This window comes from Mixophyes fleayi, chromosome 11, assembly GCF_038048845.1.
Source record: "Mixophyes fleayi isolate aMixFle1 chromosome 11, aMixFle1.hap1, whole genome shotgun sequence".
In the NCBI taxonomy this organism is placed as follows: Eukaryota; Metazoa; Chordata; class Amphibia; order Anura; family Limnodynastidae; genus Mixophyes; species Mixophyes fleayi.
The window spans coordinates 5844577-5858787 of NC_134412.1; the positions used below are offsets into that span (position 1 = coordinate 5844577).

General features: G+C 40.1%; 1 protein-coding gene across 1 annotated transcript; it reads left to right on the forward strand.

The window, feature by feature from the left end:
- Positions 1-271: 271 nt before the first annotated feature.
- On the forward strand, positions 272-13677 carry LOC142107969 (hematopoietic cell signal transducer-like). Its single transcript, XM_075191644.1, has 4 exons — positions 272-500; positions 9171-9194; positions 9644-9784; positions 11054-13677. Exons 1-4 carry the CDS (start codon positions 446-448, stop codon positions 11092-11094), a joined length of 261 nt encoding a protein of 86 aa, XP_075047745.1. The 5' UTR covers positions 272-445; the 3' UTR covers positions 11095-13677.
- Positions 13678-14211: the final 534 nt, after the last annotated feature.

Here is a 14211-nt window from a genome sequence, read left to right on the forward strand (position 1 = left end):
CATCAGTTAAATACTGGCTGTTTTTTCATCTAGCGCACAAATACATAATAGCTTTATTGTACACTGAAATTTAAAGTTGATCTAGGACATGCCCTACCCCAACTATAAATCTGCCCCCACATTTTACATTTACCCCCCCCCCCCCTCCAATGCAACATGGTTTTGCCCAGATACAAAGCTACTCTTTTTATATGCTTTACTCTCCTTAATGACTCAGGTCCCCAAGAGCTTACAGAATAGAGCAAAATATATGAAATACAGAGTTTGAAGCGAGTTGACAGAGCAGGGAGGAAGTGCGTATTGTTGTGGATGAATCTATGTCTCATTAGTTCCCCTCTGAATTTTTTTAGAGGGGAAGACAGTAACCACTTGTGACATCCTGTTTAATGAGCAGAGCACAGACGGGGGGGGGCAACTGGCAGAGAGATTCGGGAGCTGTGAAACAATGAAGGAGCCTTTGCAGACCACCTTTTATGCTTTTCTATTCTGGCTGCCTATGGGTGAGAGCACTGTCCCTTAATCCATGTCTGGGTGTAACATTCAGGAGTTTGGGAGGATGAAACACAATCTCTCTGGGTCGTTACCCTGATCAAAGTGATGCTTATTTTAAGTATCAAATGTTACCGCTGTATGGGTCATGTGATACATTTTGTAACAAACAAACTTCAGAGTTCTTATAAGTCAGAATAGTTTTTTTTTTGTATCAATTCCTTGTTGTACCTTTGCTTGATCCTTAGTTGGAGAACATGTATTGTTTTTCCAGCTATTTTATAACCAAAAAAATACAAATTTCGAACGGATATTAAGCTTGTTATTTGTGTTTAAGGTTATTTCAGAAAAGCTTCAGTTCACAGAATTTGTTTGTAAAAAGTTTTGTTTACGCAGAATCATTTAGTAATGTAACGAATGTACATCAGTCATGTGGACGGATAGAGGTTTGCCCAGTTGCTTGCAATCTAATAGGATAATACTGAGAGTCAGGTGTCTTCTTCAATAGAGATTTGTTGGAATTGTGAAGTTGTTGGATAATAATAGCTGTTATGTAGAATATTGATTTGTGTAAGGTTTAAACAGCTGATATCTTAAAAAATGCGCACTTAAATAGTTTAATTAGTGTTATAAAACTAAATGTCAATGTTTTCCTATTGTTCTAATGATATTTAATCACTGTGGATTTTAGTTCCGAAACGCCAAAGACATTTTGTGTTCAACTGTGTGTTCAGGTCCAATGTTTATGTGCTAGATTCTAGAACAGCGCGATTATTTTGCAATATCATTTTTCCATTAGCTTAAGGGGCCTCAAACTCGGTGACACTATCAGCTAATTAGCCGCATAATACCGGTAATAATAATTGTCTCAAACAGGTCGATCCACAGTCCGAGCGGTGAACCAAATCCGGTCACACACTTGAAATTATTTCACTGGTACACAATGCTCTGTTCCTGACTTTCCCGCTAATTTTCCTAATCCGCCAGCCTGGGCAGATTTAATGAATTGATATTTAAAAACGCCATTCTCTTCAGTAAATGCACTCAGCCCGGGTAGCTACAGTAGCAAAATAGGTGTGAAGTTTTGGATCAGAACTTTTTATATCAGGTAGAGCAGATCATTTTTGGGAGGTTTGCAGAAGTGCTTCAAAAGCATCTATGGGCATTTCTGAAAAATGAATTAATGCATTTTAATTAACTGAGTGTTGTCAGGCTTGTTATCTTGTTTTAAAACCACAAAGACAGTGATATCGGACTGATTTACCAATGTCTCCACCAATATAACAACGCGTTTTGCCACGAGAACAGAGAAAAGCCTCAAAGATGATATCTTGAGCTCTACCGCGTAGGGAAACTTACTGTAACAATTTAGAATTGTGTGCACCATGGTATCATTGACGTATAGAAAATAACACTAATTTTAAACTACATTTGAAAATAATATGTTAATAATACAATGTCAAGGCCACTTTAATGACATCTGTGTTCTGACATTTGTTGTAAACTTTTACCCCTGAATTAGAGAGACGTCAACCTGACACATCCCCCCAAGTATGCATTTGTCTGTTGCAGCGCGAGTACAAACATTTTTTCTTGAGTTAACTTGACGTTCTACAACTAATTAACATTAAACACTCCTTTTGCATTCATCAATGAAATAAATAATCCTGGGATAATGTTGGAGAAGGGTACGGCTACGTTTGTTTGCAGACAAATATCTCCCGGACAGGATGGATAAGGCTGATGACTATGGAATTAAAGGAACGACAGCTAGGGTCCATAGTTCATCTGTGTTAGACTGGAAAAGTATAAATTACAGCCCTGCATTATGAAATATACTGTACGCCCGGTGTCTATTGCCCTCCTACCTCCCCAAAATCCTCTAATATTTCCAAACAGTTTAAACTTCATAATGTTGCTGCTACTGCTGTAAAGTCCTGAGCCAGGAACTCGTCTGAAACAATGAAATCATAAAATGAGAGCACAATATAGTTTAATATGTAAATCTCAATGCATACAAAACAATGTTTCATACTTTCCCCAAAAATTTTATGTGTCCTATCGGAAGAAATCATAAGGGTGAAATATACTCGAGATAACGGGCAGATCCTCAGTACAATATAGGAATGGTTCCTTCTAGACATAGAATAGAGGAGCACCCAAAAAAGAGGTAACTAATACTGCAGTATTTTTGGATTCATACTACTTAGAGATGGCAAATCAATTATTGGACGCACATTTTTTATGTTTTTATGTTTGTGACACGTTTGGTGAAGTTATTCCATTCTGTTGTTTTGTTCTTAGTCCTAAGAAGGCTGGGTGCACTCTACAGGTTTTTCACCTGATTGTCAGGCAATTACATGATAAATGACTGTTAGGTCTTATTGCATTAGTGTGTACGCTCCCATGATCATGTTTTATCGTAAACAAAGCTCATCGTATTGTTGATTTGATTTTATAAACGGACTAAAAATCTCTATAAACGATGGAACGATGTTGTTCCAATCCTGCAGTGTGTAAGCACACAGGACCGGCAGTGTCCATAGATCTCTATGGAGGGTGCAGAGTCACCATCTTTTCAGCCGATGGTTATGACGGATGAAGATCACAGATCTGACGGTAAAACGTGTATAGTGTGTACACAGGAATCTGCTGCTGATTGAGACTTTCGGTCGTTGGTAAAATCGTTAACGATATCACATCGGGAGAAATTTTCTGCAGTGTGTACCCAGCCTACGTTCTATAACCCATTACACAACAACCTATAATATAATAGAGAGAAGGCGTCAGGCCACTCATGTGCAGTTAAAAGATGACAGCTATATCTATAAGCAAGATTAAAAACTGATAGTTAATTAAAACTAATGAATAGTTTGTCACTGAGGAAGTCCTTCTGCTCGGGTAGTCAACGTCCGCCGCTTCTAGGTCCGAAAACCTGGAAGTGATGTCACTTCCGCCCAGACAGCGGTGCAATCCCAGTGGGAATGCGGTATGGCTACCCTACGCGTTTCGCCTCTTGACTTCATCAAGGTGACACCCATAGAAGAGAGGAACACCCAGTATTACATTGGTTTACTACATTATTTTGATCTCTCCTGTTTTACTGTTAGATGAAAGGCATGCTGTATGTCTGCAGGCATGCAGAACGTGTGGGAACTAACTGCGATGGAACCATGCAAGTGAATATTTAATATATAGACTTTAACTGTTCATTGTATTCCTTGACATTATCTGATGTCCTAAGGATGTAGTAGTATGATGAGGCCGTACTCTTTGCTCATCGGATATTGTTGCACGGTCGTGCGTTGAATTGACGGCTGCAAGTTGATAGATTGCCGCGATCGGCTAACTGGCTCTAGGTTAACGACTAATTAACCATCACGTCAAAATGGTTCTTGATATAGTTGTATTGTTGTATGAATCATTTTTAAATTGAAGATTGAAAGTCTAGAATAGCGGTGAGGAAGATATTACCGTCCCCTCCGTCTGTCCGGTCCCCCTAGTCTAACCACCGGGACTCTGTGTCTCACCACCATGTGGCGGCTCCTAGTCACTGGTAAGCTGGGAGCACACGGCGTGGTGACATCATCACTAGACTGCCCAATCTATGTGTGTCAGGGAGTCACCGCATTGCATCAAGGCCAAGGTAAGTGAGTCGGGGGAATGCATTGTGCAAAGTTAGGGGGGCATGTATGTTGCAGAGGAAGGGGGGCATGTACTGTGCAGAGGGAGGGGGGCATGTATTGTGCAGAGGGAGAGTGGCATGTACTGTGCAGAGGGAGAGGGGCATGTATTGTGCAGAGGGAGAGGGGCATGTAATAAGAAGATGGAGGAGGGCATGCATTGGGAAGAGTGAGGGGGAATGTATTGTGCAGAGGGAGGGGGGCATGTATTGTGCAGAGGGAGAGGGGCATGTAATAAGAAGATGAAGGAGGGCATGCATTGTGAAGAGAGAGGGGGAATGTATTGTGCAGAGGGAGGGGGGCATGTATTGTGCAGAGGGAGAGGGGCATGTAATAAGAAGATGAAGGAGGGCATGTATTGTGAAGAGAGAGGGGGAATGTATTGTGCAGAGGGAGAGTGGCATGTATTGTGCAGAGGGAGGGGGGCATGTATTGTGGGGAGGGACGGGGGCATGTATTGTGAAAATGGAGGTGGGCATGTAATAAGAAGATGGAGGAGGGCATGTATTGTGAAGAGAGAGGGGGAATGTATTGTGCAGAGGGAGGGGGGCATGTATTGTGAGGAGGGAGGGGGGCATGTATTGTGCAGAGGGAGAGGGGCATGTAATAAGAAGATGAAGGAGGGCATGTATTGTGAAGAGAGAGGGGGAATGTATTGTGCAGAGGGAGAGTGGCATGTATTGTGCAGAGGGAGGGGGGCATGTATTGTGGGGAGGGAGGGGGGCATGTAATAAGAAGATGAAGGAGGGCATGTACTGTGCAGAGGGAGAGGGGCATGTATTGTGAGGAGGGAGGGGGGCATGTATTGTGCAGAGGGAGAGGGGCATGTATTGTGAGGAGGGAGGGGGGCATGTATTGTGAAAATTGAGGTGGGCATGTAATAAGAAGATGGAGGAGGGCATGTATTGTGAAGAGAGAGGGGGAATGTATTGTGCAGAGGGAGGGGGGCATGCATTGTGCAGACGGAGGGAGACATGTATTGTACAGAGGGAGGGGGGCATGCATTTTGCAGAGGGAGGGGGGCATGTATTGTGAAGTGAGAGGGGGAATGTATTGTAACGAGGGAGGAGCCCTGCCAGATTAATTTGTTCTGGGCCCCACGGTTTCTGATACCAGTCCGGCTTATGTTACATGTATATATTTAGGGAAATGAATAACGTACAGTTACAGTACAGTACATGATGTGAGTCCTGATTGAAGTACATTTGTCTGTTTATTACATCCAAAGTCAACCACAGCAATTAAAAGCAACAAGTCACTTGTAACGAAGCGATACATTGTGCAGAGATTCTGAGAACAGATAGTGGTGAGTTTCCCTGTGTAGGAGACGTATTCTGTACACTGGTGAGTGATACAGAAACTGAGACGTCATTGTGAGAATAGATCTATGACCTTCAGTTTGACAATGGAGGAATATTAATGTGATTGTGTAGCATGTATGGTCTATTCCTAACATCTCTATATCACAGTTATTTACACAGTTATGTGAATTATTCTTACTTACCCAAAACATTATTTTTATCACGAACAATTAATGAATCAATCAGGCATTTAAAACATATATTTTTACATTTTTTTTAAGGCTTCTAAACTTCATTCAGAGTAACGAGCAGCAAATCTCTATAACCACAGTGAAAGTAAATAAAATGTGTAAATTTAAGATATATATATATATATATATACAAATATATATCCTAAGTTTACATATATATATATGAATATATATATGAATATAAAACTATTCGCCAAAACTTGTGGACAGTTTTACAAGTACAGTTCTGTCTTTCATTTCAGAAATGCATTTATTTGGGGGAAAAAAATATCATTAAAAGCATTTAAGCAGTTTATATTAATTTCCACTCAAGGCATATGCAATCATCTGAAAAGAACATAAACTTAACAGAGAGAAGGGGAAGAGATGGCGGATACAACCCCTCGAGTTTGCATATTAGGGGGTAACATAAATGTATGGGAAAATGATACATTCCCCTCTGCTAAGCGCAGCTAGGCTGAATTATTGAGATTAAGAGAGGTCACGCTAAATAAAATTGTATCTCACAAAGTAGTTATGGTTTTAGAAAGGAAAGAGTAGGAAATTGGTGGGGACTTGTGACAACTGAATCTGAAACTAGATGATAGAGTGCGTGGGAGTGTAGTAATAGCCAGGATGGCGCCAATAATATGTTGCAATGAAATTGAGACATTTTAAATGTAAGAGGGTCCATCGATGGTATGAATTTAGCGTAGCTCCCAATGTACAGCAGCACAGGAGAAAGCAGGTGGTACCCGAAATGTGGTTGCATATTGATTTGGTCAGACAAGGCTTGGCTCTGAGAGCTACGGAGGAAAAAAATTATATATATATATATATATATATATATATATATATATATATATATATATATATATATATAATATTTATATACTCAAAGCCAACTGATAAACATGTGATTGTTTTGGAGTGATGTTGGGTATTTTTAGGGGATGCGGCAAGTGGTTTGCAGTGGGGGTCATCCTTTAAAATTTTGCTATGGGATCTAATAACTTCTAGGTATAAACGCGGGTGCGAAAAAAGTCAAAGTAGGTTCGAAAGTTAGAAAGTAGGGTGTTGAAATAACAAAATTATTAAAGAATCGCTGTGCAAGTAAGTATGGGGGTTACTAAAAGGGAGAATGCTGTGTTATTGACTTCTCTGGTGCGTATAAAAATATATAAGATAGATATGGTGGTCTTGTCTGAAACTAATCCCTTTCTGGCGCGAGGTCAAGTCCCTAGAATCAATAATTAAAATCTCTCTTCCTTTCAAACCCAAATTCTTCCTTCTACTCCTTGGATTCCCCTCAGCCACTAAACATCAAACATGAGCTGGCTCGCCACCTGCTCTCTGCCGCCACATGCCCTCCCCTATCTCCACCGTGGTCGCCAGGATTTGCCAGGTTCACCGAATGGAATTTATGACCAGTATTATACACAACAATTCCAAAACCTTCAATAAGGTTTGGGAACCTTGGATGTCCTATTTTCATTACCAATCTCCTTTTACCTAACTTGTGCTTCCCCTACCCCTCCCATCCCCTTCACCCTAATGTTGGTTCCTGCCCCACCACCCTCCGATCTTCCTTTTTCTTTCTCTTTGTTTTTCTTCCTTTCTTCATCGCCTCCTGTACTCCTTATTCTCTTCTTTCTCGTTCTCTATCTTCTATTATCCCTTCATTCCTGTGTCACATCTTTCCCTTCCTCCTTCTTCTCTCCCCTTTCTTCCTTCTTTCTCTCCCTCTCGAACTCTCTTTATTATATGAAAATCTACTGGTCATTCTATTCTCTCTTTTACATGGTCTCAGTGTATTGTTCCTCTCATTGACTGAAGCAACCCTTCAAATGTATATGTTATGTCATATGTAAATGCCTCTGATGTCTGTTATTTTGTACTCTTGACTCTTAATAACAATTTGTGTCAAAATTTCAAAAAAATAATAAATATATATAGATATATAAGATAGATCATTGCTTTAACAAGCGGCAATATAATGCTTACCTTTAACGATACGGCCGTATTATGATTATTTATTTATAAGGTGCCACAGATTCCGTAGAGTTGGACAATGGTACTGTGAAGGGTTGCTCTGTAGGGCATATTGCAAATTACAGTCAGTACGTTCTGCCCCGACTAGCTGGTGGGTACGAGACCCCCGCCGGAATACACGGGTCACATGTGCAGTGCAATGAAATATTGGACACCAGGACACCTCAGTTTAAAAAAGAAAAACACTTTATTGACCTCCTCTTCTCCTCCAGAACAGTTGCAGGTAAAGGTTATATGACCACTTCAACTCCTCCACCTCACACTTTGCAGCAGTAAAATTTTACTGACAGTTCACGCATCTGATAATGTAGGTACAGTCATTATCCAGCATCAGCGGATCCATTCATATACACAGACAGGCTGTAGGCATGGTCCAGAGGTTCACTCACTACGCTCGTGCGCACCATCCCCTACGTCAGAGACCCTCCTCAACATATAGCCACACTGCCTCCATGCAGTGACCCCCCCCCCACCAGTATGGGGGCATTTTCCAAGGGGGCTCCTACTGTTGCATAATTGAAGACTCTTACCCCCTTGCTTACCACCCCTCACAGAGTAATGTGGGGCTGTTGCTGCCCATGCTGGGGTCCATGCCACTTTTGACTTTACCACCTCCTCCCTCCCAGATCCCAGCTAGAAGATGGCTCCCCTCTCTTGGCGCTTGTCCCCATTGGCCACGACCCTTTGGCCGGTGGCCCAGCCCCACCAGTAGTTGACCACACCCCTTCAATGACGCGGCCACTCCTTGTCATCAGGGGGCAGAGCCTAGTGACAGCGCAAATACAGATCGGACATAACTAATGCAGTAGTCAAAATCAGAAATACATGAGGCAGTTACATATAAGTTGATAACAATCTTACACTGAAACGGGTAATATGATTTTATTTAAGAAATTGAGTGGATAGCTTTAAAATAATAAAAAATTGAAGTTATTATAATAAGTAGGTCTTAGAAACAATTAAAGGACATGAGGCTGCAAATATAGAAGGTTTGGCAGTCTGACTGACAAAGGGCAAAGATTTTTAGTCCATTTATAAAATCAAATCAAACGATACGATGAGCTTTGTAATGATAATTATTCCTCATTTGAGTGTACACACTAATGTGATATTAGGCTGAATGGTCATTTATCCTGTGATTGGCCTGATAATTGGGTGAAACCTGTAGAGTGTACCCTGCGTAACATACGGTCATGAGCTTGGGGATTAAGTGACATGGGGATGTGCAAGTGTAATTCATGCTGTAAACTGTTTACTTAGCAAAATATACCGCAGTGAGTTAGTAAAAACAGAAAGATCGCTAAATGAGATGAGGTGGCCTGAGCTGAGATGCCCATAGGCAAAGGCCTGGTGTGGCTAATTTGTAATCCAGTTTTACTCCGTTACTAATCTCTCTCTCTCCTTCTTTTTTCTAGTACTTGCAGCGTCCTCTGAGACAGGTAAACAATAATGTAATATATTCCACTCGCTATGTCATTCCCCTCCCATAAATGAGTAATTTGAGTGTTTGAAAAATAAATTCGGACCTGTCTGTGTGTGACGTGTTTCACCTGTTTCTCTAACAGTACCTGATCAGTATTCTCTGTTCTGTGTATTTTATGTTTGTACGTCATGTTGCTTAAAGTGTCTGATACTGTAACACTTTGTAAGAATATCTCTTGGAGACTGTATCTCTCGGACTTTCAGAAGAACTAAGTTTTCACTCGTTCTGAGGTTCTTATATCACTGAGAGTCATTCCCGAAGTGAATAAACATCTGCCCGAAGGATACAAGCTTCCCTCTGGTGTTACTATGTCTGTGATACATACAAATAGATAAATCTGACTTGTACCGGAATAGTATGTGATGGCTTCTCACCTCCCCCCACGTATCTGCTTCTGTCTTGCAGAGTCAGCATGTGGGGACTGTTATCGGATCGATACCGTAACCCTGGTCGGCGTGATCGTTGGAGACATTTTATTAACGGTCATTATCATCCTGGTTGTATACTTCTGCACTAAGCAAAGTTTCCAGAATCGAGCAGAAAATGGTACGAACGATCTTGTCGGTGTAATAAATAAATGCATTATCAAAAGGTGCCGTTAAATGTAGTTTAGAAAGGGATTTTCACTTTTTGGGAGTGTTGTTACACAAACTTCCCCTTCCCTCGACTATTAGATGAAGGACTTATCCCCTCCTTCGTAAGACTGGGTACACACTATACAAAATTGCTCCTGATGAGATATAGTTAACGATTTTATCAACGACGGAAAAAAACAAAAAATGTCCCGATCTGCAGCCGATTCATGTGTACACACTATACACACACACACACACACACACACACACACTATACAGGTGTTACACGATTTACTGTCAGATTTGTGTTCTTCAGCTATCATAACCATCGGCTGAAAAGATCCTGACTCTGCACACTCCATAGAGATCTATGGACACTGCCGGTCCTGAGTGCGCACACACTGCAGGATTGGAACGACATAATTTCATCATTGAACAAGATTTTTGATCCGTTTATAAAATCAAATGGAACAATATAATGTGCTTTGGAATGATAATCGTTCATCGTTGAAGCATACACATTAATGTGATATCTGGCCAAATGTCATATATATATATATATATATATATATATATATATATATATATATATATTAGTATCCTAATTACATTTTAAATCAGTATCATGCAAAACAGAAATAATATTGAATCCTTCACTCATTGGCCTATCTGGGTTTTAAACATTTTAAATTTTTTGCTTTTATGTATAAATTATTTTAAAAGATATTGAATAAAGGTTAATTTACATCGTATTTCTTTATTTGGTCCCGTAGACCGTGACATTTTTCACCATATTTTGCAACACAAGTTTATAAGCACAATAAACTTCGTAAACGTTTGTTTTCATAGAGAAAACATTTACTATTAGGCTTCTTATAATACAGCAGATATAACCTTCCTTCTTTTGTAAGTATAAAAGTAACACATTTTTTTTAAATACACCCACAAAATCCTTTATATTATATATAGGGTGGTGCCTTATATATTTTTTTCTTAAAGATTCTACCACTTGTGCTCCTTCACATAACTTTTGATTATTCATTTTGTATTTTATTAAAAATAAAATCATTGGCTGTTTTGTTGCGATGTTTGGCACGAAACATTCCACCCCCATAGACATCTATTACTAACCACCAATGTACTGTATTAAAGGTCAATGTGTCACTGTAAAGCAGAGTATATAAATGTTGTTGTCATGATCTTTCTATGTTCATATCATTGTCCTGTTTCTATCTTCTAGATGACAAGAAAGTGTATATGAACATGCCAATGACCAGATAAACGTCCTTCATCTCCGTGAATCCTTCTGGATCTTTAAGAATGTCCTTAAATGCCTCGATTCGCCCTCATTCATAAAGAAGCTCAAAGGTTCTGTACGTATTTTATATACTGAAACAAACCACTTGGAATTCATCCATCCCGCTGGAATCCGCACTAGTGGCGTTGGGCAAATTCAGATACCGTGGAATCGTTGACAGGACACCAAGGCCCAGACAAAGGGAACATAATCTTGCGGGCAGCTGGCTGCTCCTTATTTCATCAACTTACCACTATTATTATATTTTATTGTACTAATGTACGCCTACCAATATACTTAAATTGTTTTTAGTAACCGGTAAAAAACATTTACACCTTTGATACAGATGGAAGTTGGGGTTGTGGATTTGTTGCAACAAATATGTTAAATCTTGGCCTGGATTCAGGCACGGCCGAGGCTTAAAATACATGTACTGTGTATGTATGCAAATATCAGGGGGAGTCCTTGGTAGTCAGTGTCAGTGACTGTACCCACATCGAGCCGAATTCAGAAGTTCCCTCCCAACTTATGATTTCCTTCTACTTTCTATTTTCTTTCTTCTGCTGTTTCTCTAGTTGAGGGAGCTGTTATGAACAGTGATCAAATTGGACAAAAACAAACATTTAACCTGTTCAAAATTTGATTCTGATCGGCCATGCTGGAAAATGCAGTTGGCTGAAGGCTGCCATAGGCAAACCAAGGGGGGTCTCCTAGCCTGGAAACCCCCCTCCAAGCCTGGGGCACTGTATAATTGAGGTGGTTGGACCCTGCCCCCGCTTCACACGGCTCTGCTTGAAAAGGGAGAGCTGCGTGCACCTAACAGTAGTGCATGCAGCATTGCCCATGTATATTATGGGGATAGGAAGAGTTGGAGAGCAGCCAAGCACTGTCTAATATTATAGCTACGCCCCCATGCATGCTGGTCACACCCACTGGTGGCGTGGTGTGGAAACTCCCCTCTACAAATCCTGCGTTTGCCCCTGGCTGCCCACACATCCGATCTTTGGGCAATCATATTAAACAGTAGGTACAGCTACACATGGGTAGAGCCTTTCTAAAATCTCTCTTTATGACTTGTTAGCTCACCCGTAACCCTGGCCAGTTTTGCACCCAAACTAAATTTTGCCTGATCCCTTTAGATCTTTCTTCCTTTACAACATGACACCTAGGGGTAAATGTATCAATGTCCGGATTCTTCACCTCCGGCGAGATCGGCGTCTTCAGCGCTTAAATTTAAAGCGGCGCTGCCTTGTAAAGGGAAGTTTACCCCCTAATCTTCTATACCAGAAACGGCATAGACTTGCCATAAATAGAGACTAGTTTCATAGCAAATGTGTCTTTGTCTCTGTAATTATATCCATCTTTTGTTTACTAGTTATACTGAACATCTCCCATTCTGTGACCGTTAGATGTTTCTTTTCTTTTCCTCTCTCTGTATTTAATTACTTTACAATGTCCCTATTTTTTTTTTTACTATAGCAAAGTGTTTTTAAAGATAAGTAAAAATACAGAGTGTTTTTTTAAGGAAGTGGTGAGTTTGGTCCCTTCGCCTTTAACCTTAGCGTGTCTAAAAGCAACTAAGCGGTAGATTCTAAAAAGGAAAAGCAGAAGTGTTGCCCATAGCAGCCAATAAGATTCTACCAATCGGTTTCTAGAATGTACTAGATAAATGACAGCTAGGATCTAATTGGTTGCTACGGGCAACACCTACACTTTTCGTTTTTTTAGAAGCTATAGTAAATCTAACCCTAAATCTCCAAATTGAAATGTAATGCATGATCATAATAATATCATGTATCAGATCTGTTGTACAATTAACTAAATCCTTCAGCTCTCGCTTGTACACAAAACACCAGAACCTTCATCAGTCAGCGGCTCAGGTTATCTTATATGTTTAATTTTGTTTCTTTATGATTTCCAGAGAACTGAGTGTGATGTCACGAGGTAGGGGGGCTTAATCTCTAAATTCCATCCATTATTTCAGGAGTTCATTTGCTTAGTTTAGTCACATTACAGATAAAGATTTAGGGCTCCATTTACTTATGTATATAGAACCCCAGTGATTTGTTCTTGGAGCAGAACGAAATTTTAGTAGGGGTATAGAAAAAGTCTGCTTTAATATCATTATTATGCGTGCACTCCCCCTGACTCCTCCCCTGGCCACGCCCTCTGACGACAATATGGATGAAGACTGGGAATTTGCCTTAATATATAGATCCCTTTAGTCTTTTGCAGTTCATAACTCAGGGAGTGACATTGATTGATTCAAGATACTTCACCTCAGTTTTTAGGATCGAGGCTGCCAAAACATTCCCATAAAAAAAGAGCGTTTTAATGAACTCTTGGCGGTGGGATCTCCACTCTCAATATAACATATAAAATAAATGTATAGATTTAGTTGTAATTTACATGTGTTCTGTTTACATATTACATACTCTCCCCTGTGATGTCTACGTCTTAAAATACAGCGGTGAGAGAATTGTGAATCCTTTTTGATCTGCTTGGTTTACAATTCCTGCATTATGTTGACCTATAATGTATCTAATTAAACAAACAACTGACCAACATGATACGTGTCCCAATTTGTTTTCAGCACCTTGATGCAACATTCACTGACTAGCAGGAAAACCAAGCTGACCGTTAGATGTTGCAACTGCAGCAATGACGTAGCAATTAATGAGTAATGCACACAATCAACGTTTATCTATGTAGCAGCAGATTTCACAGCAATTACAATCGGGAACTAATGCAGTAATAAAACAAAACTAGGGTCTAGATGTATCAAAGAAGAAAAAAAAGTGGAGGTGTTGCCCATAGCAACCATTCAGATTCTAACTATCATGTTCTAGAATGCACTAGGTAAATGATAGATAGAATCTGATTGGTTGCTATGGGCAACACCTCCACTTTTCCTTCTTCGAAGGTTTGATAAATCCACCTCTGGGTATTTATTCTCAGTAAAGGAAATAATACAAAATGATTCAGAAAAGCTTAAGTTACGGCAGTATTTTATTAGAGAAGCCTCTACCCATCTGTGCTGAAAACATGCCAACATGACCCATTTAATCAGCAGGACACTTGTTTGGTCTGGAATTGAGGCT